The sequence below is a fragment of the Netta rufina genome, assembly GCF_964035555.1.
Source record: "Netta rufina genome assembly, chromosome: 8".
Taxonomy (NCBI): Eukaryota; Metazoa; Chordata; class Aves; order Anseriformes; family Anatidae; genus Netta; species Netta rufina.
This window is the reverse complement of record NC_140131.1, coordinates 22,006,373-22,033,044: the sequence shown is the minus strand read 5'-3', so window position 1 is coordinate 22,033,044 and position 26,672 is coordinate 22,006,373. Positions and strand designations below refer to the sequence as shown.

Sequence of the window (26,672 nt, the reverse complement as noted above, 5' to 3'; positions counted from 1 at the left end):
TGAGTATGGTGTAAAAGCTGAACAGGTAGACAATAGGAACACTGGTAGCGTTCCTGCTGAGGGATTGGGTTCCTGCATATTGAGTGAAATATTTCACGATGGAAACTAATGGCAAAGGACAAACACATTCTTGTCACACTTAATGGCACTCCTGCTGGGCTTTGTGGTGCCACAAAGGCTGCAATGTTTGTGTCTTTCTATAGTAACTCCCTAGAATCATTTTTCTTCCCCAGCTGCCCCAAGGGAAAATTGCTTTGTTCAGGAAACATGGATGGTTACTGAGTGCTCTTTCTGAATCTTTTGTCCACAGCTTAACATTTTCTTCTACCACTGAAGTGGACAAGCAGTCTTCAAGGAACCGTGGAGGAGTTTACCACTGGTGGGTGCAGTGTCCTCAACTTTGCGCTGGTGTGTTCACCAGCTTAACACATCCAATACAGCAACTTTATCTCAAGTCTATATTCCTTAGCTAGATTGTTACATGTGTTTATTAAATGGTAGTTTGAAAACAGATATGAGTTCTCAAAAAAAATTTTAAGGTATCCATTTATGTGTCCCTCTTGGACCTAACAGCAGAAGAATGTGCTAAAGACCTGCTCAAAAGAGCAAACAACAAAAGAAAGTGTCTTAAATGTGTTTTCAAGAAATTACAGGATAAATGTTGGGTAAAATGAATGCAACTAGCATACATACAGGCTTATGAGGCTTTCTTATCTGTAGTCAAAGGTGATTTGTCTTTGAGTGGAACTTTTGAGAAACTGTTATTAAAAATTGACAAGTATTTCTTGCTTTATCAATGAGGATTGATGTGAGGAATGAGGAAGAGAAGACATGGCTGTACTGCAGTTGTATGTGGAGATGTTTAAGTCAGCTGTAGTGGAACTGGTTCAGGTAGCAGAAGCCACCTGGCTGCAGAAACGTGGAGTTCAGATGACACTGGTTTATCCTGCCAAAAAGAAAAAAAAAAAAAAGAGGATCCATTTATTGTGTAGGTCTCAAACCTGTTATTTCTAGCTTGCTTTCAGTAGCACCCAGACTATCCTAGTTAACTTGCACATCTTAAAAGCAAGACAGTAAATTACATTTTAATATCAAATGTAGCATTTCATTCAAATAGGAAAAAAATAAAATAAAATAAAATAAAAAACACCTAAACAAACACAGCCCTGTTAGCCAGGAGTATTTTAATGACAAAACAGCCTTGTTTATTTTGGTCTTCAGCCTCTGAATGGTAACTGACTAGACAAGAAGCATTAGTGTTATACAAATGTGCTAAGCATACATTGTGTTGCAGTGAAACCAAGGAGCTTATCATGGGCTTCTCTCGAGCCATTAGGCAAATCCAGGTTACCAGAATCAGGAAAAGGGAAGCAATCAGTTTGGACTCCAGCTTTATAAATTTTTCCTTTTATTGAGGTCTTTGACAGTAGGGCACAAGATGTAAGGATATGTTTGGCCTGTTGTTGTATTACAGGAAAGTATTAAGAAGAATTTTGAAGTAGGTGATTTCCATTGCATGTAACTCTCACATGAGAGAGAAAATAAAATGAGGGTAACTTTCAGCAGTACTTGCAAATACTTTATCATGGAATGAGAGCATGCACTTGCATGGAGCAGAAGAATGCCTGATACTGATGCAAATGAAATCCTGTTGCACACTGTGTGTGTCGTGGTCGTCTTAGGACCACAGGTCTGCTTTGCTGCTTGGCCCAATTGTTTTAAGAGGCTTTGAATGAAAAGTTTTCTTCACATCTGCTGGTTAACAGCTCCCCAGATTGGCACCAAAAGCCAGAACAAATGGAGGATAATGACATTCTCTCTTTGTATTAACATCTTCTGGATATGTGTATGTGTAGTCAGTTCAGGAGCCGGGGTATTGGTTTGTGTACTGGAGAATCCAAAGCCACCTCCAGGATGCAGGAGAATATGGGCTGCCCGCTGAATCTTTCCTACTTTACTTTCATGGATAATGCTCTTGTTACTGTCCCTTTCAGAAATGAAACAACATCTGCACCAAAACCTTCGTCCTTTTTGTTCTGCTCACAGGAGGCTGTTCTCTAACCTCATTGCTCTGCTGGCTAGAAATTCCCTCCTAATTTCCAGTCTACGTTTACTTGCAAAAAAGTGGTTTGTATCCACTTGGGTTTTGTACCAGCTTTATCCATTTGTATTCAGAAGACTCCTGATCACCTTCTTTGCTTACCTGCCAATTCTAACGAGTCCCTCACATTCTTTCTGAGCTTTCCTAGCTGCTGCTTCCCTGGTCTTATACACAATCTTCTACTTGGCACCTGGGAAGATAATTCTTTAGAGGGGACCTGATGCAATATTTCTACTGTTTGGACAGTCTAGTGTCCTACCAGGAGGTATTGTTCACCTAGTTCTCCTAAATGCCCTTAAGTATCACCTGCCTGTCATAGGATTGTTAGTTTTTTCCATTTTGAACAGTCATAAACAGCACACAACCACATGTAGAATTCACTTGCTCTGTGAAAACAATCTGCTGGATTTGTCTTTTGGGGCTTTCTGTCCTTCAGTTGTCCCTCCCTGCCCTTAGTGCCCATGCCCTGCACCATGTGGTGGGGGCACGATGGAAGCACAGTGTGCAGATGATGGTCGTAGAATCCCAGCTGTTAATTTGTGGCCTGTAGGGATGATCAGTGTGAATGAGCTATTTAATTGATCCAAGTTAATTTCTATAACCTATAACAACCTGACTATAAAAGCATTTCAGCTGCAGCTCATTTTCTTCAAGGTAAACTCATACTTGGATTTATGGAGCAGAGAGAAGAGAATATTTTGAATGATGGGTTTAGTGCTAGAGGTGCCCAAGAGGGAAATTATGTCCCTCCTTAGTCGTGGTGTTAGGGGCTACCTAGGTCAGAGGTAAAAATTGGAATGATGAAGAGAAGATGAATGGGAATGTAGCAGGATTCTGGATATGGATTGATTGGAAAAAAAAAAAAAAAGGTTATTTCTTGTGGTGACTTACTAATGTTCGTGTCTGTGGGCAGGTTTAGCTATAGCAATAGTTCTCCTTTGAGAGGAGGGACATTGGCATATGGAGTAAGGGAAAGAATAGCTGTTTTCCCAAATTCTGGCATTCAATGAGTGCCAAGTTCAGGAAGTAGTTTTGTATACATGGGAGTGGATTCTGATTGCTTGTCTTAAGTCTAGGAAATGCCTTCAAGAGTGCATGTAAACTGTTTATTTCAGGGGAGGACAATTAAATCCTATCTTAGAAGACAGATATAAGCCTATAGCATTGGTGGCTTGAGTTTATTTAGTATAATTGCTAGGTAATTCTGCAACCTGAATAGGAGATGAAATTATTAGAATACTGTAAAGTTTGTTCTGGATTCCATTGCCATTGCTTTAAGCATCTAAGCAAGTATATTTGCTCTCATTTTTATTAATGGAGGCAGAATGGAGCTCCTTTGACTTATCTTTTAGATATACCTTAGTCTTTGAGTCTATAGAGTATAGAGCAACTGGACTCTTAACTTATTTTTAGGTAGGTATGAACCCGAACCTTTCATTCTGTTTTGATGATTGAGTATCTTCTTTTCTGTAGTTTGTGCAGTTGGTCTAACGTGGATTTTCTTCACTTAGAAGAAACACAAATAAACTGAACTCTTAACCACTTCAAGTAATGTTGCTTTCAGGTCCAGTATTGTTTTAGAGGTGATAAATAATAATCCTTTCACTTTCTGTTGTTCCAACACCTATTATGAAAGTAATCATTTCTGATTATAAAGAACCAGACTCTATCAATTGCAATCATACGTGATTATAAAGGATGAATAAATGCCTATTGATGAAGAAAAGAAAGAAAAAAAAAAGAAATAATGTGCACCAAGGGTTGGGGAGTCCTTATTTTGTTAGAGAAAAATGTTAGTTTTTTTACTTCAGACTTGGATATTAAAGGCTCTGTTGAGAGCATGGGAGTGTGAAATGGAGCTGGGCAGTAAAATGAATGTTTACGTGTGGATCATATAGTTTTTCTTCCTTCCATGTGCTTGGAGGGTGGTGAGGCTCCGAGCCACTGCCATGGAATCCAACAGTAGAGCTCTAGAAATAATCAGGCTTGCGGTGGTGTCAGCTCCATCTGCAACTGCAGGCAATCAAGCTCTAGAAGTTAAGCCTAGCCCCACTTTGATCTTAATTCAAGGTGTGAGGAGGCGCTGCCACTCACCAAACTTTCCTCTGTTCCTTTGTGTATTTTCATGTTCAATGCTCTGAATCACACCTTGCCAGTGCAAGTGATCCCTGGACTCGAGTTAGATTACTGAATGTGAATTTTGGCCTATCTAGAGGAAATTGAGCATGTGAGTCACATTGGAGAGTTCCTGAAATGACAAGTGGAGATAAGATTTTCTGTCTCCTGGGGTTTTGCTCCAGACAGAGTGGAGACTGTCTTAGGAAGCCTGAGAAATTCCAGCTTTTGTAGCAGTTGTATTACCTGCCTTATTCACACTTAATGAGACAGAGGCTGAGGGATGAGTATGTCTTTGGAAATTATCTTTTCCCATCAAGACCTCAGGGAAAACTTGTGTATTGTATCTTTTGTCTCAGAATTTTTAAAGAATTAGTGTTTCAAGCTCCTGTCCAAACAGGAAGCACCTTCAGTACTGGCTCCACAACTCCTTTTCCCTTCAAGGCTGGCTACGGCTCTTATTCTTCCTCTTCTACAGAATATTGCTGTGGGTAAAATTGGAGTTTTTTCTGTGACTTCAAAATTTCAGGTTTTACAGCTCTTTGCCACAGGAAAAATATCTGCTTTACAAACTATTTTGAAATAAATACTTATCAGATTTTTTCATAGTTGAATGGCAAATATGCCTACTTTAGAGAGATGGAACTGGGTTACTCACAGAGGTATTTAATTGTTTTTGTCTGGCATAAAAGCTTCACTGATTCTTTTAAAAGAAATAGTGACTTAGAAATGTGTAAATGCAGGTGTAATCTTTTAATATAGGTAAAGAGCTGTTCTTTAAACAAAACATGGCAAACGTCTGTCTCTTTTTATATGTATATACATACACGTATACACTCATGTTATCTAACAACTTACCATATCCTGTATTTGTCTTATTTTTGTTATTCTAGCGAGTTCAATTAAGAATTTCAATCATTTAAAATTTCTCATTGCCTCCCATTTCCATAAGCTATTGATAAAGATACAACATTTTCTCAAACCAGGACTTAAATCTCCAAAGGAAAGCTAGTCTCTACAAAGAGCTGTTCTAGCACTGCATGGCCTTGGCATTTAGAAAAATTTCCTTTAAAACTTTATCATGGCAAATTAATCCAACCACTACTTGTTATATACCAGTGGACTTAAAGAAATGTTCATTGCATTCCTCCTAAGCACTCTAAAATACCTTGTAGGTTGTAGAAGATCATGTAGACTTTTAATCTATTCTTCTTCTTTTTTTTTTTTTTTGGCTGGAGATGTTATAATGGTTAACTCTCTTCAGTTTTTACAGCGAGCAAGCGTATGCATGTGTTGTCAGGGAAGCAAGCAAAATGAGGATGTGTGTAAGAAATAAAATCAGTAAATTAATTTTAAAACTTTTTTTGTTTGAATATAATGCAGGGTATCAGGAGTGTATGAGATGGTCATCAATTCTCTTCTATATGAGAATAAATAAAACTTTGCTCATGTCATAAACATGTCATCTGTCTTGCTAAGGATTTGACTGTATGTTATCTGCCTGTACCTTCTTAAAACTGCAGTTTGTAAGATCAGGTGCAATACCCCAGTTAAGATTTGGCAATGGCAGATTGGATGGATTAATTGCAATATTTGCCTTAAAACATTCTTCTTGTTACATACCAGAACAGCATTTCCTGTCTTTAAAAATGACAACAAATTGTTAAGTTTGTTTTATGTTGTTTGTGAGCTGTTATAACACTAGTTCTTTTTCTACAATGTTCCTGTCTAGCCAGTGATTTCTGAGTTTGCTGCTATTTTTTGTTGGTTTTTGAAAATAGTGTTTTGTTTTGTTTTTTTCTATTGAGTCTCATCATTTTATTCAGATCATGTCTCTAATTTGTCAAATCATCCTGAAGCCTACACTAGTCCTTTGGAACCCTTGCAATTCCTCAAAGCTCAGTGTCTGCAAAATTTGAGTATTTTAGATGATATTTTGCAATCCAGTGCACATTAGGTCATGTTAAGGTCAGCTTAAGCCCTTGCATGGCTCGTTTGTACAGTCCTGAGACTGACAGTGATCTTTGAAAAACTGCCCTTCAAGTAGTGGTTAAATGCCTTGCATGCTCATTTTATGATAATTTCAGCTAGCCCTGTGTCACTTGCTTGTAAGAATGCCTCTTGGGACAGTATTAAGTGTTTTGATTACAGCAATATATAGCACACTGCTTGTTTTTGTTTTGTAGCCTTGAACTACAAACAAAACTAGATAGCTGTCAAGAAAATTGATATGATTGATTTATTATTGGCAGATCTTAGTATCCTTTTGCTGATTTTTCAGGTTTCTTTAATATTTCTCCAGTGAAGTTCTAGTATCTTTCTAGTTGCTTGTGTGGAGAACCTGACTTGTAATTAACTTCCAGGTGTAGAGAGGCAATCCTTGCTTTTCACCAGCCATCTGACACCTTTCCACATGCTCTAAGGTAATTACTGAGGGTTTGGAGAAAGCTTCGTTGGATCCTTGAACACTAATTTGATTGTACACAACAAATGTAGCCTTCACTCCAGTCTTGCCATACTCTGACTTGTTCTCTTTTCCCAGTACACAACACTATTGTAGTGAGGATCTGCTAACCTTTCTCTGTACAGAAAGAAATGAAATTTGTTGTGTTCTCTGTCAATGGCTCTCTCTTTAAATAGCAGACCCAAATGGTTTTAGTTACTCTTATTCCTAATATGTGTATATAGCCTTTCCTTGCCTTTTTGTCCCATGCTGGGTTATCAGCTAAGCTTTCCTACTAGAAAATCAGCTGTCATTAGATAATCCTTGATAGACGCTTCTATCTGTAACAGAAATGAGGTGATCTGGAGTATTCCCCTTCACTTTGAAGAAGCTAGGCTTTCACTTGTGGAAATGAAGGTCTGGTGTGTATAAGAGCAAGAAGTGTTGAGCATTTTTTTAGGACGAGTTGGGAGCAGACAACTGCAACCAGCTCAGTGCAGTACAAGAAATGAAGTTCTTTATTGTGTTCTCGAATTAGTTGCCAAAGGAAGAAAAAATGCAAGCGTGAAAAAATGATGAAAAGAAAATAAATCTGTAATATAGAAACCAGTTAAGAGGCAGGCTGGATAGCATTTCTAGCTTGAATACCTGCAGTTTAAACTAGACAACTGTGTCAGAGGTACATTTTTCCTGAAACACCTGTGTATCTTAGGTTTCAGTATGATCTTTAGCTCACAGAAATCCCAGTCTTCCCGAACAACAATGGAGTTGAAATTTTTAAGTACCTTTAAATTTAACGAGACTTAGACCTCTGAGTTGTATGCCTTTAAATGCTTTTCATGCTTTTTTTTCCTGAAAATTTTTGTTTGTATTTGCCTTCCATTACATTAAAAGGAGATTAAAAATATAATCAGTGGGTAGCAGAATTCCCTGGGAAAAACCAAAAAGAGCCCCAAGTCAGTGTTGCACAGTGAAACACTGCCAACAAAAAGAGGCAGTCTTTTTTTAGGCTGGAGTTATTACAGGCATATTGCTTTTAGGCTTGCATTGTGTTTTTTTTTTTTTTTTGTCTTTATCTGCTGCAGACACTCAGTCCCAGACAGTCCTTGTGAAGGAAGACTATTGTAAACTGTGAAACCCTCTCTTCCTTCCTCTGGAGATTCCACTGGTAAAGCGATTCTGATGCAGTTTCTTCAACTCAACTTCAGAGCCTCTGCCATGAGAAGGTTGAGCATTTACCAGTAGGAAGCTTGTAACACAGTTTGAAAAAGTGAATCTCCAGGAAGAGGTGAATTATTTTTCCCTCTTCTGGCTCTGGAGGGGACAGGAACTTCTCTGGAATTGTCTATAATTCTTCTGTGTCTACATCTTAACACCTGATTAATATTTTAGGAGAAGAAAATAGCTGTTCTATCACAACTTATTATTATTACTATAATAGTGTTAGGATAACACAAACCCCATGGAATTTTGCCCTGCTGTGTGATATACTGTACAGATGCATTAAGAGTACCAGTCTGTTAGAGTTTACAGTCTGAAGAACACTGACAGACAGGTTGGCAGACAAGAAGTGTTTTCATTCCCAATTTCCAGATGAGCAGCTGAGGCTAAAGAAATCAGTTCTGACCTGATGCTAACTGTAAGTCTCTGGAAGTCTGGTGGTTATAAGAAGTTGGCCCAGGCCTGAGGTCACAGAACGTGGCTGTAGAATAGCCAGGAGTTAACCTCAACTTTTCAGAGTTTCTTGACAGCACGTCTGGTTCTAGCTTTCCTAGTTCACACCTGCCTCTCCCTGCAAATATTCAGCATGCTCTTTTTAATTCTCACTCTAATCGGTAGCTGATTTTGACAGGCTTTCAAGGACTTCATTGCAAGTTCTAGGGAACTGGTATTTTGATATGAACTGGTGCTATTTTATACTGCTTACTCTGTTCTCTTTGCCTTCTCTGAATGGGCAGAGATTTATCAAGCTATGGGTGTTCACAAATGTTTTACTTTTTCAACAAAAGTAAAAGCCAGTTCTTGAAACTGCTTTATGCCTTTACCTGACCTACCTGTTCTGCTGTAATATTTACCGTCGCCAGCTCCAGGTGGAATGGAGTGCTGGTAGATGTCAGCTGGTATTGAAAGGCATATCTTAACATAACTCACTTAGAAAGAGGTTGATATATTTCCATTCTTAAGGCACTTGTTGTGCTGATTTTTAAGAGAATGTGCTACGCCTTGTCCTAGTTTTGAGGAAAAGATCTGCTGAAGTTGATGTGCTTCTTATAGATACCCTATATGCCTACCCTAGAAGATAGCCTATAGATACCCTACATGCATACAATTAGATAATTAGATAATTAGATAATTAGGTCAAAGCAAAGCCTGTGTGCTTGACAGTTATCAGCAGTTGAATTTATATTGTGAACAAGACCCTGTATGGCCACTAATAAATCTGGAGCTGGTGAACTCCACCATAGACGGGAACTTTGCACAGCATGCTGTGATCCAGAAGGAAGGGCTCACCCAGTGCTGCAATTTTCATCTTTTACTCAAACTGGTTAACCAGCTTTTGATTTCAGTGCCTTTCTTACTGAGATGCCCAAAGAGCTGGTGCCTCTTGGGTGTAAAACTTTCTAGGAGAAAAGCTGGAATCTGCTTACTCATGCAGCAAACTCTTCTTGCTCTTTCCTGATATCCCGGAATTGTGTGTTTCTGTCAGTAAAACTGTAATCCAGCACTTGGCAGCTTGTCAGCACAGCAAGTCTTTGTGGGAGGGTTGATTGGCAAGGGGAAACATCAAGCTTAGTTTGTAAGGGTGTGATCCTGGGGTTTTCCAAGAATTTTTTTTTTCCATGCGGGATTTCCCGTACTATGAAGGACAGGCTGGCTGAGAGAATAAAAGGCAGTAGTAAAGGCAAGGGGCACAGAGTCTGGATGTCTGGATGCTTTGAGTTGAATCTTCAAGTCCATATTCAACAGTTTAACTAATATCCAGCAGTCCCTGCTAAATAATAGAGGACTTCTATAGCACCTGACCAATACAGCTACACCTGTGAGTATAAATGGACTTTTATTATATTTCATTGCTCAGCTAGAGGACGACTGGATAGGTAAAATTCTGTTAGTTTTTAAAAAACTATTTTAAAACTATCTTGACGTTTAGAACTGTTTTAGGTGATTAATCTCCCAAGAACTGCAGTCTTATTTAATTCTTTAGAAAGATCGTTTAGATGTAGAAGAGATTAAGTGAATGATATTTTATACTGAATTGTAAAAAAACAGCGTATGTTCCATACAAATGTGTTCCTTTGATCTTTCCCAGCCATCTGCATAAAAGACAAAACTCAGAAACATGACTTGCTTGTGGTTCCTATCTCTTCTTGCTTATGGTAAGTGTGTATGTCTGCAGAAAACTAGATGGATGGTAATGTCAGTGTGCTTGGGTTTAAGCTCAGAATTAAGCAGATTTTTTTTGAATGTGACCTAATTAGCTTGAGACTGGATTCCCATAGAAAGCGGTAGCTGCAATGGGACGTTGCCCTGCTTACCTGTCAAAGATGTAATTGGCTACTATGATTTACTGTGAAGTCTGCAGAGCTTTGTGTGATCAGACATAGTTTCACAGGCTGAAGTTGCTGTGCTTGATGGTGACATAACCTGTTTTGAAGCTTGCTGATTAATTATTTATCAAATAATTGCTGCTACCTTTATGCTGTTTCAGATATTGACAAACGTGCAGTACTTGTAGAGTTTTATGGATCCTATTCTAGAGAAGGAGAGGAAAAAGTCTGATAGCAACTTTTTGCCATCTTTTTGTTCCAGGGCTTACAATACTGGAGGGGGTGAATTGTTGGATATACATTTATTCAAATACAAACGAGACATATGATGGTGCAGAGGAGTGGTGCCACAACCATCACGCTAAGTTGGTTGCCATTCAAAATAAGAGCATAAATGACTACCTCAATGAAGCCTTACCCTTCAATCCGGGTTACTACTGGATTGGAATCAGAAAAATTAATAATAACTGGACCTGGGTAGCAACAAACGAACCACTGAACGACGAAGATAAAAACTGGGCTACAAAGGAGCCAAATGGCGATGGAAACGAGGACTGTGTTGAAATCTACATCAAAAGAGGGAAGGATGATGGCAAATGGAATGATGAGAGGTGTACGAAAGAAAAGGTCGCCTTGTGCTATAGAGGTATGGTATCAGAAAGTCCTTTTCAGTGAGCCCTTGTGGAGATGAGATAGTGTTGTTTAACCTGGCCTTACATACTAACTACCTAACCCTGTAAACACCAGTACAATTATCCTTACAGAGCTGAGGTTGACCTTATTCTAAGAGCTGGATTGATCTTACCTACCTTCTAGCTCCCAGAATATCATCCATCTTTTCTAAGGGAGTTATTAGACCCTCTCCATAATCAGTGGAGAAAAACAGTCTCTTCCAGAAGATGGGTGATCCTACTCTGAAGTAGGTGACTGAGCTAGATGAGAATTGTCCTTTTGGAGGCATCTGTCTCTACTAACTACAGAACACTGGTTTAGATTTGTGTAGAGAGAGGTCAAAAAAATAAATCTATCACAAAAATAGCCAAGTGAAATCTGCCAAATCAGAGCTGTGGTGAGTTAATGAAGAATGTCTCTGAGGATTTCTGCCAACCCCATAGTATATTGTTCCTTTTACATTTTAATTATTGCTAATAACTGAGAACAAGTGGTCATGGAGTTTCCAGCCGGTGGAATTCTTTCCCTGTGAGCTAGTTTGTCAAAGCTATTGATTTCTGAAATGATTCTGTGAAATGATGGGATAGCCTTATATAGCAAAATTCCCTGATTTTCTTTTGCTGTACAAAGTGCTGGTTTAGTGCCAGAAAGATAAATGAAGCACCAGCCAAGTTTCAGTAGTGGCCATTGCTGACTCTATTTGATTGACTCTTTTTTTTTTTTTTTTTTTTTTTTTGCAGCTTCTTGCAATGAGTTTACCTGCAGTGGCAATGGGCAATGCAACGAGGGTTTTAACAATTACACCTGCGAATGTAACCCTGGATTCTATGGGAGGAATTGCGAACTTGGTACGGTTGTTTCGTCCTTCTTTCCAGTTGGGGAGATGGTCATGCTAACTAGTGCTCAGTTTGTCTGGCTTTATTTGCCTTGTTAGCCAAAGAGAGTGACTGTACCTTGTGCTTCTTTGAAGTTAAGACTTGTGATGAGGTACCGAAATTTGATCATGGGAATCTTGAGTGCAACCATTCATTGGAGAGCTCTGCCTATAACTTGCCATGCACAGTTTGGTGTGAAAAAGGCTATGAGCTGACTAAATTGGAACCAGTATACTGTAATTTTTACAGGGAGTGGTCTGCCCCTCTTCCATCATGAAAAAGTGACATTATAACACTATGATAGATGGGATTTCCACGTTATACATAGCTCTGTGGATACATATACATAGCTTATAGTGGATACAAACTGAGATTCTGGCTCATTACTTTAATTCTCTGGTGAAGATGCTATTGTATTGCAGCACACAGGTCTCCCTCATCCTAAAGAGATAAAGCGGCCAATGTCCCAATCTTGGTTTAGACTACGAAGTAAGGAAAACCTTTTCTGTCTTTAAGTGGAGAACAGGGAATGGAGAAGATCTTGTCTGACTGTTCACATCAGGCCAAGTACTCCTGACTAGCTATTTTTTGAGGTGTTTGGCATACAATAAGCTATTGTTAGAAGCAAGTAAAAGCATCATACATCACCAAGCAGCAGTCAAACTGGGAAAACTTTTGATATTAACTAGCTGGTGTCATGAGCTGCAGATGAATTTACAACCTTGTCTTAAAACAGTCAGTCTTCCATTTTGAGATCTTTCAACTCCTATCTGCTTGCTGAAATGGTAGGATAATAAGTCTCCTTTCTAAAGCTGCTTCTCTGGAATGGATATGTTGCTAAGCTTCAGGAAAGTAAAAACACTTCAGTATGTCCCAGACTAATGTCTGTGCTTTCTTTTATGCTTTCAGCTGTGACCTGCCCTGCCTTAACACCCATTGCTAATGGCTCTGTGACCTGCTCCAATCCCTCTGCGAATGTCAGGTGGGGTACCAACTGCACGTTCACTTGTGAGGAAGGATTTGTCCTGAAAGGACCAGACACAGTGTATTGTGAATCTTCTGGGAACTGGACAGAGGAGCAGCCATCCTGTGAAGGTACCTTTCCTTATCCCTACGCACCCGAGCACTTGGGGCATGCTGAATTCCTTAGACATCTGTGCTGACTGCTCTTGGGATCCTGATGTTACAGCTGTGAGGTGTGAGGCTGTAACCTGGCCAGAAGGTTTTATGACCTGTGACCATGTCCCTTGAGATCTTGTCTATTGCTCCTGTTGTGATTTCGATTGCCAGGAGGGCTGTGTTCTGGAGGGCCCCTCCAGTGAATGGCAGAAGGACAGTGGTCAGAGCCATTCCAAAAATGCAAAGTTAAGAATCCCTGGGTTGGGAAATATTTCTTTGTCAATGTGCAACACACTGAAATCCTATTCCCTGAGGGTCCAGGTTAAATTCAGTCACTCTCCAGCCCTGGTGGGGTGTGCAAGGTAGTGTCATGGCCTCATTAGAGGTTAGAGGTAATGGAGTTCTTATGCTTTCAGCTGTGACCTGCCCTGCTCCATCCATTGCTAATGGCTCTGTGACCTGCTCCGATCCCTCTGTGAATGTCGCCTGGGGTACCAACTGCACGTTCAATTGTGAGGAAGGATTTGTCCTGAAAGGACCAGACACACTGCAGTGTGAATCTTCTGGGAATTGGACAGAGGAGCAGCCATCCTGTGAAGGTACCTTTCCTTATCCCTACGCACCCGAGCACTTTTGGCTTTCAGCATTAGCATGCTAAATTCCTTAGATATCTGTGCCGACTGCTCTTGGGATCCTGATGTTGCAGCTGTGAGGTGTGAGGCTGTAACCTGTCCAGGTTTTATGACCTGTGACCATGTCCCTTGAGATCTTGTCTATCGCTCCTGTTGTGATTTCGACTGCCAGGAGGGCTGTGTTCTGGAGGGCCCCTACAGCACTGAGTGCATGGCAGAAGGACAATGGTCAGAGGCATTCCCAAAATGCAAAGTCAAGAATTCCTGGGTTGGGAAATATTTTCTTGTCAACGTGCATCATGCTGAAATCCTATTCCCTGAGGGTCCAAGTTAAATTCAGTCAGTCTTCAGCCTGGCTGGGTGTGCAAGGTAGTGTCATGGCCTCATTAGAGGTTAGAGGTAATGGAGTTCTTATGCTTTCAGCTGTGACCTGCCCTGCCTTAACACCCATTGCTCATGGCTCTGTGACCTGCTCCGATCCCTCTGCGAATGTCGCCTGGGGTACCAACTGCACGTTCACTTGTGAGGAAGGATTTGTCCTGAAAGGACCAGACACACTGCAGTGTGAATCTTCTGGGAATTGGACAGAGGAGCAGCCATCCTGTGAAGGTATCTTTTGTTATTCCTGCGCACCCGAGCACTTGAGGCTATCCGCATTAGCCTGTTGAATTCCTTAGATATCTGTGCTCTTGGGATCCTGATGTTACAGCTGTGAGGTGTGAGGCTGTAACCTGGCCAGAAGCTTTATTTTCCTGTTACCATGTCCCTTGAGATCTTGTCTATCGCTCCTGTTGTGATTTCGACTGCCAGGAGGGCTGTGTTCTGGAGGGCCCCTCCAGCACTGTGTGCATAGCAGAAGGAAAGTGGTCGGAGCCATTCCCAAAATGCAAAGTCAAGAATTCCTGGGTTGGGAAATATTTTCTTGTCAACGTGCATCATGCTGAAATCCTATTCCCTGAGGGTCCAAGTTAAATTCAGTCAGTCTCCAGCCTGGGTAGGGTGTGTAAGGTTGGGTGTATCATGGCCTCATTAGAGATTAGAGGTAATGGAGTTCTTATGCTTTCAGCTGTGACCTGCCCTGCTCCATCCATTGCTCATGGCTCTGTGACCTGCTCCGATCCCTCTGCGAATGTCGCCTGGGGTACCAACTGCACGTTCAATTGTGAGGAAGGATTTGTCCTGAAAGGACCAGACACAGTGTATTGTGAATCTTCTGGGAATTGGACAGAGGAGCAGCCATCCTGTGAAGGTACCTTTCCTTATCCCTACGCACCCGAGCACTTGGGGCATGCTGAATTCCTTAGACATCTGTGCTGACTGCTCTTGGGATCCTTATGTTACAGCTGTGAAATGTGAGGCTGTAACCTGGCCAGAAGGTTTTAGGACCTGTGACCATGTCCCTTGAGATCTTGTCTGTTGCTCCTGTTGTGATTTTGACTGCCAGGAGGGCTGTGTTCTGGAGGGCCCTTCCAGTGCATGGCAGAAGGACAGTAGTCAAAGGCATTCCCAAAATGCAAAGTTAAGAATTCCTGGGTTGGGAAATATTTCTTTGTCAATGTGCAACACACTGAAATCCTATTCCCTTAGGGTCCAAGTTTAATTCAGTCAGTCTTCAGCCTGGTTGGGTGTGCAAGGTAGTGTCATGGCCTCATTAGAGGTTAGAGGTAATGGAGTTCTTATGCTTTCAGCTGTGACCTGCCCTGCCTTAACACCCATTGCTAATGGCTCTGTGACCTGCTCCGATCCCTCTGTGAATGTCGCCTGGGGTACCAACTGCACGTTCACTTGTGAGGAAGGATTTGTCCTGAAAGGACCAGACACACTGCAGTGTGAATCTTCTGGGAATTGGACAGAGGAGCAGCCATCCTGTGAAGGTATCTTTTGTTATTCCTGCGCACCTGAGCACTTGAGGCTATCAGCATTAGCATGCTGACTTCCTTAGATATCTGTGCTGACTGCTCTTGGGATCCTGATGTTACAGCTGTGAGGTGTGAGGCTGTAACCTGGCCAGAAGATTTTAGGACCTGTGACCATGTCCCTTGAGATCTTGTCTATTGCTCCTGTTGTGATTTCGACTGCCAGGAGGGCTGTGTTCTGGAGGGCCCCTCCAGTGCATTGCAGAAGGAAAGTGGTCAGAGGCATTACCAAAATGCAAAGTTAAGAATTCCTGGGTTGGGAAATACTTCTTTGTCAATGTGCAACACACTGAAATCCTATTCCCTGAGGGTCCAGGTTAAATTCAGTCAGTCTTCAGCCTGGTTGGGTGTGCAAGGTAGTGTCATGGCCTCAGTAGAGGTTAGAGGTAATGGAGTTCTTATGCTTTCAGCTGTGACCTGCCCTGCTCCATCCATTGCTCATGGCTCTGTGACCTGCTCCGATCCCTCTGCGAATGTCGCCTGGGGTACCAACTGCACGTTCACTTGTGAGGAAGGATTTGTCCTGAAAGGACCAGACACACTGTATTGTGAATCTTCTGGGAATTGGACAGAGGAGCAGCCATCCTGTGAAGGTACCTTTTGTTATTCCTGCGTACCCGAGCTCTTGAGGCTTTCAGCATTAGCCTGTTGAGTTCCTTAAATATCTGTGCTGACTGCTCTTGGGATCCTGATGTTACAGCTGTGAGGTGTGAGGCTGTAACCTGGCCAGGATTTATGACCTGTGACCATGTCCCTTGAGATCTTGTCTATCGCTCCTGTTGTGATTTCGACTGCCAGGAGGGCTGTGTTCTGGAGGGCCCCTCCAGCACTGTGTGCATAGCAGAAGGAAAGTGGTCGGAGCCATTCCCAAAATGCAAAGTCAAGAATTCCTGGGTTGGGAAATATTTTCTTGTCAACGTGCATCATGCTGAAATCCTATTCCCTGAGGGTCCAAGTTAAATTCAGTCAGTCTCCAGCCTGGGTAGGGTGTGTAAGGTTGGGTGTATCATGGCCTCAGTAGAGGTTAGAGGTAATGGAGTTCTTATGCTTTCAGCTGTGACCTGCCCTGCTCCATCCATTGCTCATGGCTCTGTGACCTGCTCCGATCCCTCTGCGAATGTCGCCTGGGGTACCAACTGCACGTTCACTTGTGAGGAAGGATTTCTCCTGAAAGGACCAGACACATTGCAGTGTGGATCTTCTGGGAATTGGACAGAGGAGCAGCCATCCTGTGAAGGTACCTTTCCTTATCCCTGGCCACCTGAGCACTTTGGGCTTTCAGCATTAGCATGCTGAATTCCTTAGACATCTGTTCCGACTGCTCTTGGGATCTGTATGTTACAGCTGTGAGGTGTGAGGCTGTAACCTGGCCAGAAGCTTTATTTTCCTGTGACCATGTCCCTTGTAATTTTGTCTATCGCTCCTGTTGTGATTTCGACTGCCAGGAGGGCTGTGTTCTGGAGAGCCCCTCCAGCACTGAGTGCATGGCAGGACAGTAGTCAGAGCCATTCCCAAAATGCAAAGTTAAGAATCCCTGGGTTAGGAAATATTTCTTTGTCAATGTGGAACACGCTGAGATGCTATTCCCTGAGGGTCCAGGTTAAATTCAGTCAGTCTCCAGCCTGGGTAGGGTGTGTAAGGTTGGGTGTATCATGGCCTCAGTAGAGGTTAGAGGTAATGGAGTTCTTATGCTTTCAGCTGTGACCTGCCCTGCCTTAACACCCATTGCTCATGGCTCTGTGACCTGCTCTGATCCCTCTGTGAATGTCGCCTGGGGTACCAACTGCACGTTCAATTGTGAGGAAGGATTTGTCCTGAAAGGACCAGACACACTGCAGTGTGAATCTTCTGGGAATTGGACAGAGGAGCAGCCATCCTGTGAAGGTACCTTTCCTTATCCCTGCACACCCGAGCTCTTGAGGCTATCAGCATTAGCATGCTGAATTCCTTAAATATCTGTGCTGACTGCTCTTGGGATCCTGATGTTACAGCTGTGAGGTGTGAGGCTGTAACCTGGCCAGAAGATTTTAGGACCTGTGACCATGTCCCTTGAGATCTTGTCTATTGCTCCTGTTGTGATTTCGACTGCCAGGAGGGCTGTGTTCTGGAGGGCCCCTCCAGTGCATGGCAGAAGGACAGTGGTCAGAGGCATTACCAAAATGCAAAGTTAAGAATTCCTGAGTTGGTAAATATTTTCTTGTCAATGTGAAGTCCTGTTCCCTGAGGTTCCAGGTTAAATTCAGTCACTCTCCAGCCTTGGTTGGGTGTGCAAGGTTGGGTGTATCATGGCCTCAGTAGAGGTTAGAGGTAACAGAGTTCTTATGCTTTCAGCTGTGACCTGCCTTGCCTTAAAAATGTGTCATCTTGGCTCTGTGAATTGTTTCCACCATAAATTCAAATTACTTTGAAAGTAGTGTACATTTACTAGTGCAAAGAGTAGGGTAAAAGACAAGAAAGGCACTTTCTTAAGATGACTCTTAACATTTTTTTCCTGTATTTCCATTTCTTCCTGTGTTTCAGCTGTGCAATGTGAAGCACTGACGCATCCTGAGAAAGGCTCTATGGTTTGCTCACCTGATACTAGGAACTTCACTTACAACACATCCTGCCACTTCACTTGTTCAGAAGGATGGAAGCTCAGTGGTTCTCATGTTCTGAAATGCAATAGCTCAGGAAACTGGACTGCCAGTCTGCCCACATGTGAAGGTACTTTATCTATGAATAGACACACAAAAGTGTCACTGGGTTTCTAGTCAAGTAAAGGAGATATGTAAGGGTAGAGAAGATAACAGCAACCAGTGAGTTAGAACTTCTAGTGCACAAAGAAAAAAAGCTTAATGAAATCTCTGAATATATTCCTTGAAAATAAAGGAGAAAATTCCTTAAAGGTCTGGGTGGGGAATCTTGATTTCTTAAAAACAACAAAAGCCTTAACCTGACTTTGGATGGTTTTGTTTGTTCTATAATAAAATATTTTCAATCTTGAGCTATTTGCATATAAATAAGGAGCTTTTCTAGAAAAGTATAACTTTGTAGGGATTTTACATTCTTCAGTCTGCTTCTCAGTGGAAAAAGTATAGATTTGTAAAGTTGGTGTGATCAGTCTTCAGCTGAGCAGTTCACCCAAGAAACTCATAGAGCTTTTCTGTGAAAGGCTGTAATTTTACAGGGCAAAAGTCTCAGCCTTGCCTTCCCATCCAAGGCAGTAAGAGCTGTCCCTGTTCTCAGTAGGAACATGCTTGGTCCGCATGAAATGTCTTTGCTTAACATGCTAAGAGTTCAACTCCACTTTATTTGGGCATAGTTTGGAGTCTTGAATAATTTCATTGGTTTCAGTGGAACTCTTCAAAGAGGACAAAACCACAGCAGGAACCAGAATGTGAGAGCATAAATTTTATGAGAGCATAAATTTTAGCTTGTGGCTGGAGGTTAGACAGACCCTGGGATAGTTAGCCTATTGCCTTGCCATTGCTTTGGCAACAGGTGGGATAATTATAATTTTTGGCATGTAGCATTTCATCTTGTGCACAGGATGTCCCCTATCTCAGCAAGAGGTAGAACAAGCAAGTGACAAGCAGCAATACTGGTTTCTTCCGAAGAGCACAAGGAAAAGGAAGAAACAGGGTTTCAAAGACCTCACGTGCGTCCTGGTCTCACTGAAACTTTTTTCTTTCAGCTTCTGAACATGCCAAACAAGTCAATTATGTCTATGTGGGTATAGCAGCCACAAGTGCCTCTGTGTTGACCACAGCATCATTATTCCTTTGGCTAGCAAGACGCTTAAGAAAAAAAGGTAAGAGATTGGACTGTTTTATTTACCTTCCTGATTTGTGTGTGTGCGTGGTACCTCCAGATTCAAAAGGCTTTTTGAAAAAGTGAAAGCTCATTTAAACAAATTACCAAATTATTTTCAGAAGGCCTACATATGTGCTACATTTGGCTTTACAATGAGCATTTAAACATCCAAAAGTTTGTTGTTTGTTTTTTTTTTTTAAAGTAATAATTTAAGAAAATAATTAGAGGGGAGGGAAAAGAAACAGCTATTCATCAGTAATTACTGCCAGGAAAAGTGAGCGGGAGTTTGAGATTGGGCTAATAACAACACAGTAATAACTGCCTATGAGATTTCTGTTGCTAGATCAATGTTTCTTTATCAAATATACAGTAAAGTTTTTAATTAAAAAAGTTTTCATGAGAGGGCTTTCATCTTGAAATGATAATGTTTTTCTTTCTTCTTGCAGCAAAGAAATTCACTCCTTCCAGGTAAGTTGTGTCTCAAAAATCAGCATGAAAAGCATTGGAATCACTTTTCTAAAATCCATTTGATACGTAACAGCTATCGCTAAAGTACTTTTCATTTCTGTTTTATAGCAGCTGTCAGAGCCTTACTATTGAAGGCAGTTTCCAGCATGTTGGCAAGATGGCTTAACTTCAGGTGTTTCAGGTAAGCATGCAAGAGCGCTACACTTCCCAGTTGTCTTCCTTTTAATTGCAGGAGTAATCAGAACTGTTAATTGCTGTACAATTGCAGAAATAACAATATGCACTTTGGGGTACCTAATATGCATCTTGGTATTGCATAAAAGTTCCTAAAGAAGCTGATCAATTTATTTGGAAATGGTTATTCAGCTCCTAAAGGATGATTGTGCTGAGTTGCCTGTCTAGCTGTATATAACATTAGGAACACTTTTGTGCATTTTTGCTGCCTGCTGCATACAAAATTCCTCTGACATGAGAGCGAATACAAATCTATGCCAATTTTCTAATTTATAGTGGAATTTTGTTCTCTCTGCAGGAATTGAAGCCATCTTTACTTATGTCTCAGGTTTTCAGGAAATGAAACTGCATGCAGATCAGCAGCTGTCCAGATGTTTTTACCTCTTGCTGACAAGATGATTCACCTTGTGTATTGCTCAAATTTTGAACTCAAGCTGTCTGGTATTTTCATTGAAGACAAACAAGCAGAGGGCAAAATTCTGGCCTTCTGGCAAAATACTGTCTGCATTCAGTCATGTAGTTATCATAACTGGGAGCTTGCCATCTCTTGTCCAGATGGTGAGCAAATAGTAAGCTGCTGCCTAAAGAGGAGGCTGGTTTCTCCTCTGTTCTGCTCAAAGGTACCTAGGTGAGGTGAAGACATGCATTATTTCACATCACTTACTACACTGCTGGAGATGTCTTCTCTGGAGACATATGGGATATACTTGCAGAAACAAAATAATTGGGATTAAGAAACATTTGTTGAATTGCTTTGAAGTCATTGATCTGGTTTATTGTTGAAATCAGTTTAAGATGATGTCCCTGACATAAATGGACGGTTACTTGTGTTTCTGCTGCATGTCCCAGAAAGCTTGTGGACTTTTTTGCTAATAGCACTGGGAATGTTGGTGCTTGTAATAGGTACTTCAGTTTCTGAATGCAGCAAGTAGATCTGAAATGATCTCATCCCCATGGGATTACTGTAATACAGGTGTATATTTAAATATTTAATTTGAGTGAATTTTACTGTGGGTATTTCTGTGCTGTTAACAGTAAATGTTTAAAGCACCTGTTCCTGAGTAGGTCTCTGATCACTGATCTGGGCACAGGCCATTTTAAAATGTCAGATATGTTTGTAAGATTACATGCCTGCATATAACTTGCAAATAAAATGGAAGTCTCAGATTTGTATGTGTATATATATATATATATATTGCAAGTATGATTTATAGAGCTCTTAAAGGACTTTAAATGAGTCGTAAGTTATGTTTAAGTTATAACCATAAATTAAACATCTGCATGACTTGGAATTTGATATGTATTGTTCTATTTGTAACATTATTTAATAAAACATTTTAAATGTAATGCTCCTTTTCTGAAAGCGTTCATCTTTTAAATGTGCACTGTGGATATGTGGTTTCAGGAGCCGAATATGAGGGTGTGGGGGAAGGACTGGTTAAACAGTAAGTCTGCAGAGCTTGCTCTCTTATTCAGCTTTCCATGTTTTCATAGCAGTCAAGGAAAGAGTAGCCGGCAGATGGCACTGACTACCTGGGAGCCAGCACAGTCATAGCTAGACCCGAAACCAGCATTCCTGGTCCTGAAAGGAAGGAGGAGGGCTCAGTGATGCATCCCATAAAGCAGGTGGTTGGACCAGCAGTGAGCTTGGAGATAGAGATGCTCAGAAGGGAGAGGAGAGCAGAAAGAAAAGCAAGTAGTGACCTTGATGCACAGTTAACAGCACAAACCCATGCAGGACTTTCCCAGGCCTTTCTGCTGGGACGTTAGTGGGGGGCTGGCAGAGCATGGGCTAGCTGGTAAACACAGCTCTGGGGAGTTGGGGTGACTATCCAGGGGCCTCCACCCCCACTGTAACCAGACTGCCCTGGGCTACTGATGGCTGGGCACTGCTGTAGCTGCCCTTCCCTGGCCCTTGGCACAGCCGAGGGAGCTGTGCTATGGCTCTCTGTAGCAGCTCCTGAGGAAACATGAGGTGCATTCCTGCCCCAGGCAAGGCTCGAGAGAAGCCATCAGGCCAGGGAGCAAGGGAGATGCTCAGGAGTTGCTGCACCACGAGGGATAGTGCCCGTTGCTGTTTATCCCAAACCGATTAGCAAACAGAGTGGCTGCCAGCGCTTCCCCCCCGCCTTGGCGGCAAGGTGGGGCCCAACCGTGTGAGCAGATGTAGAGCAGTAATCCTTCAGGTTCCCTGAGGGGACGCAGAGATTAGCCCGAAACGCCCTGCTCTGAATCCCTACAGGAGCTGTTTTGAGAGTTAAACCACCACATGGGTCCCCCAGCCTGTCCTTGGTGTTGTCCTCTACAGGCACAGTCCTGTAGCATCCTCTGGAGACGGCTCCTCCCCTGCTGCAGTCAGGGCAGCCCTGCTTTTCTCCCAGGAGGTGACCAGAGCTGGTGCTTCTAGCAGCTTTTCTTTACCTCTCCTAGGATCTTATAGGGCCATTCCTACCAGACAAGAGACTAGACAATTATCCCATTCCAAACGTTCATCCTGTGTGACTTCGGGAGGCAGTAAGAGTGAGACCCCATTTGGACAGGGTCCTGCATTTCTCCCCTTCTCACAGCAGGTATTACCCAGGACAGATCCCCTCCACCCCACTAAAGGTCCCGTTCCTTCCAGTGACATGCAGGCTACATCTATCCTCAAAATTAACATTATTCCAGGGTGTAGTTAAAACCCCAGTCTGTACTTGTCCAGGTCCCTTGGTTCTTGGTCCTCTTCTGGCACGGTTTATTCATGCTTCAGGATATGAATTGCCAGCTCTGGTGGCATGGCATGTCCAGGCCTCTAGGGTCTTCAGGAAGTTGTTTTTGTAACGAGCATGTCTCTGTCACCGTGACTGTTAACTCGGCTCTTCTATTGTTTGCTGTCTGTCTAGATCCTGCTCTGGCAAGAGTGGCCATGGGAATGTTTGCTGCCAGACAGTCACTTCACAACTCTGTTGTATTGCTCCTATCAACAGTGCGCTGCCATGCGACCACCAAAGGTTCCCAGTCTCTGCTGGAGGGACTTTCCTTATTTCTTGTTGTTCTAATTCCTCAGTGCTTCCTGGGCCCGTGGCATTGTTCAGAACGGGATCCTTGCTTTGCCTGGCATCTTGTTTTGGAACAGATATCTGCTTGTGCTGTGAGTTATGGAAGCTGTGAAGGTGACATTAACTGGGAGGCCTGTGTGTGTGTGCTTTCACGGCTCTGCATGTTTGCTGCTTGGTGAGGAGATGGCTTTTGTGGTACCACTTAGCACTTCCCTGATGAGCTGAGCTACCCAGGCTGCTTTAGATTTTTGCATCTGTAGCCCAACGGAAGGGGATTTAGAAGCAACCTTTTACTTAAGGCATCAAAGACAAGTAGTGTTTGATTTGGGGTAGGTGTCTCTGGCCTTTGGTGGTATGGACAGCCTAAACCCTTCCCACACTGGGGTTTGCCTTGTATTTTCACAAACGATTAGCCATCAAACAAGCAGTCATTTACCAGGACCTGGCTGAAGTTGCCTTCCAGAGCTCTGGTTTTCAAAGGCTGGACTAGACCCAGCATTTGGCCACTGATTCTTAGCTCACAAAGGTAGGTCTCTTCGACAGGCTCTGGAGACAGCGAGTCTTTGCAGCTCCTTGCGTGTTTTGCTGAGGACTGACAGCAGGGACTTTGAAGCAGTAGCTTCTGCAGGAGTTGGAGTCACGAACAAATCACTAACCTGCTCAGCTCCTGCTCTGGGAGCTGTCAGCGGATATTAGGGCCAGGGGGCCAGACTGTGACATTCAATGTCCGTGCAACGCGACATACTCAGGCCTTTGTGAGTCTGTTTTCTGTCTTGCTCCTGTTTGGATTCCTCTGGTTCTTGCAGGGGACTGGCTGCTGCTTCTTGGCTTGAGCACGCTGCTAATGTGGGGCTGGTGGTGGGTACATGGTGAGGGGTCTTCAGTCTGTGGGCCTGGAGGAGTATGTTGCTGCAGTGAGTGTTGGAGCTGTCAGAGACACACAAAAACATAAGACATGCTCCCTGGGAGCCAGATCTCCCATCAAAGGAGAAGTACAGTGTAGGTTTGCCCATATAGTTACCAACCTCCTGTTGGTATTGGGCAGAAAAAGCCCAGTAGAGGGCAGAACAGCAGGCTTTGCAGTCCAGCCTGCAACGTTTGCAGTCATACCATGGGGCCCTGTAGCTTGGTTTACAGCCGCTCCCATGCACACATCTAGGGTGAAATGAGCAAAATTGCAGGTTAGCTTCAGCCAGTGGAGTCAAAATGGGTGGGTTGTTACTGCTACTCACCTGGTGCTAATAAATCTTGCCTAGGAGGGAGGCAGACTTGGCCAGCACATTTCAGCCATGGCTCCAGTGGTGAGAGAAATCCACAGCCCAGAAAGTGCTTCCACAGCTGATGATGGCCAGTGTTTTTTCCAGCTCAGGAAAACTCCTGCCAAGAACAGGTCTGTGTGCAAAAAAAAAAAAAAGCACAAACACCTCCTCAGCAAGGCAACAGATGCCCCCGGGCAGCTGCCAGCAGGTTTTCTACCTGCCTTCCCACTTCAGGGAAGGACATTCCCTGAAAAGCCCAACAGTTGCTTTGACTTTCAGCCTGGGCCAAGTGGGACCTTCATCAACTTCTCGCCTCACCAGCTGCCATGCAAGCAGCGATGGCAGGTGTGAAATTGCAGGTGACTTGCTTGCTTCTGGCACTCTAGTGCTGTCATTTTGGGCTTTTGACAGCTTTTGAGCGGGCAGGAGGAGGGAATTGTGCTAAATCCATGCCTTTTGGAGCAGGCCTGGGTCATGGAGCTCTTGGTTAGAAGGAAAAGGGTTAAACAGAAGACAGGAAACACTTTGTTCAGGGCTTATTCTACAGAGCAATTTCTGGGAAAGGAGGGGCTGCAATCAGGCAGGATGTTTTTTCTTTGGGATCTTGGGAAATCAAGCCCAGCCTGGCCTAAACCAAGAGGGAAATACAGCGCAGCCAATGCTGCATGGAGCTGTGACGTCCCCACTTCATCTTATCGCGTGTCAGTGCAAACAATCCAGATAACGTAAAAATCAGACGTGATGAAATGCTAGGTTCACATGAATAACAAAATGCGCCATGGGGAAGTGATATGATTTTAGTAAAAGGCAATGGGAGTGGTCCCACAAACCCTAAGATAGATGGATAGGGTTCTACCCCATCCTCAAGGTTTTCCTTGCCACAACTCATGCTGGGGGCCCTGGGGTGGTCAGGGAGGAGAGTTTGGGATGTGTCTGCATCGCAGAGCTGTTCCCAGGCTGGAATCTGATCTAGATCACCCTCAAAGGCAGCAGGGAGAAGCCCTGCAGGTTAGTTAGGAACTGCTGGTTCAGCGTCAGAGGACAGAGAAGATTTTTGCTACTTCACAGCTATTCACTTTTGGCCAAGACACAACTATTTCAAACAACCAGATGTAGCAAAGGATTCCATTTCCCTCCTAATCAGCGGACCACTTGCCACACCATTTGACAGAGGCTGAAGTATTAAGCCTGCAGAGCGCCTGCAAGTTTGGTGGGGACGGGGCCTGAGGTAGAGTTGAGACACTTCACCGTGTGCCTTTGGAGGAAACAGTGGCAGTTTGCATTGCGTGGTAATTGGCAAAGCCACCGTGCATTCTGCACGCGCTACTCAGACATCCTCTTCATGCAGAGTTTGCTCAGGCTGGTGGTTTATTTGCACTAGAGCCAGGCCAGCTGTTCATCTGGACACATTTGTCACTCTGCTCTTTTGAACTGGGGCAGGTAGATACCACTGCTGAGGTCAGTACAGATCAGCCTGGTTAGTTTTCTGTTCCTTCTCTTAGCTCTTTCTTCAGGAATATTCAGCGCTGTTTCATTTGCCCTGCCAGAATAGAGGGTTTAGGTTTTGTGCAGAGTGGTGTAAAATCCCAGCTGACACACCAGAAGGTTAAAAGATCCATCTTTTCAAACACCGATTTTAAAATCCGGATTTTAAAAACCTACTGGACATAAAAAGTTTCTTGTGAAGAAACTGCAATTACTCACAAGCAAGCATCTGGCTCGCTGAATGCACGTTAAGTGCCGAGAACAAGTCAGACAGATTACTGTTTTCTCCAGACTGCGAGCAGCATTTGTTCAGTTTGGCTGCATCAGATTCAGAGGCGGTCCTTCAGGCACTGACAAAAGTGTTTCAGATGCTGCCAGAGGAAGCTAATAACACACACGCGTTCCTGTGTGCACACGCACATCAGGCTGGTCATTGCTCCTGTTTTGTCACTTTTACTTCCCGTTTCCTTGCAGATTCTGGTTCTTGGCCCATTAAATGGTGAATGACTCTTCACGACATCCTTCCTTGTCTGCTCTGTGGGAGCAAGTCTGTGCCGTCTGGCAGGTGATGGAAATTGGCGACAGGGTCTCTGGGGACTTTTCAAGCACTTTATTCGTGTTCCAGCACGAGCTGGGAATGGTTGCAAATGGCAAACAGATTCCTTGCTTTCATATCAACGCTGAAGCGTAGCTCTGGAAAATGATTGTGCTTCAGGGAAATGCACTGGGCAGGGATAGACCCTCTGTCTTTGAGGATTTTGGGGAGCATGGACTCCCCTGGACTTTGCAATGAGCAAAGCTAGCTCTGAAGGACAGCTTTTCCCCTGAGCTTGCACCTGGGGAAGAAAAAAAAACAACTTGTCAGAGGATCCTGGGAAATGGGATTTGAGGGGCCCTGAGACGTCGCCTACTCCAAACCCCTGTCCCAAGCTGAGAGGGATGGTGCTGCAGGTAGAAATTGGTGCTGTGCAC

General features: G+C 43.0%; 1 protein-coding gene across 1 annotated transcript; it reads left to right on the top strand.

The window, feature by feature from the left end:
* Nucleotides 1-9,580: 9,580 nt before the first annotated feature.
* On the top strand, nt 9,581-21,141 carry LOC311211859 (E-selectin-like). Its single transcript, XM_084290832.1, has 17 exons — nt 9,581-9,699; nt 9,970-10,036; nt 10,470-10,853; nt 11,620-11,727; nt 12,664-12,849; nt 13,290-13,472; nt 13,929-14,114; nt 14,572-14,754; nt 15,194-15,379; nt 15,832-16,014; nt 16,476-16,658; nt 17,120-17,305; nt 17,942-18,127; nt 19,098-19,214; nt 19,663-19,684; nt 19,793-19,865; nt 20,217-21,141. The coding sequence occupies exons 2-16, from the start codon at nt 10,000-10,002 to the stop codon at nt 19,848-19,850; spliced, it is 2,388 nt and encodes a 795-aa protein (XP_084146958.1). The 5' UTR covers nt 9,581-9,699; nt 9,970-9,999; the 3' UTR covers nt 19,851-19,865; nt 20,217-21,141.
* The last annotated feature ends 5,531 nt before the right edge of the window (nt 21,142-26,672 follow it).

What these genes read in the sequence shown, in the direction of transcription:
- LOC311211859 (XM_084290832.1), top strand. Translation starts at nt 10,000, where the DNA reads ATGACTTGCTTGTGGTTCCTATCTCTTCTTGCTTATG. An exon ending in GGAGCAGCCATCCTGTGAAG is followed by an intron (nt 12,850 to 13,289) that starts GTACCTTTCCTT and finishes TTATGCTTTCAG; the next exon opens with CTGTGACCTGCCCTGCTCCA. An exon ending in GGAGCAGCCATCCTGTGAAG is followed by an intron (nt 14,755 to 15,193) that starts GTACCTTTCCTT and finishes TTATGCTTTCAG; the next exon opens with CTGTGACCTGCCCTGCCTTA.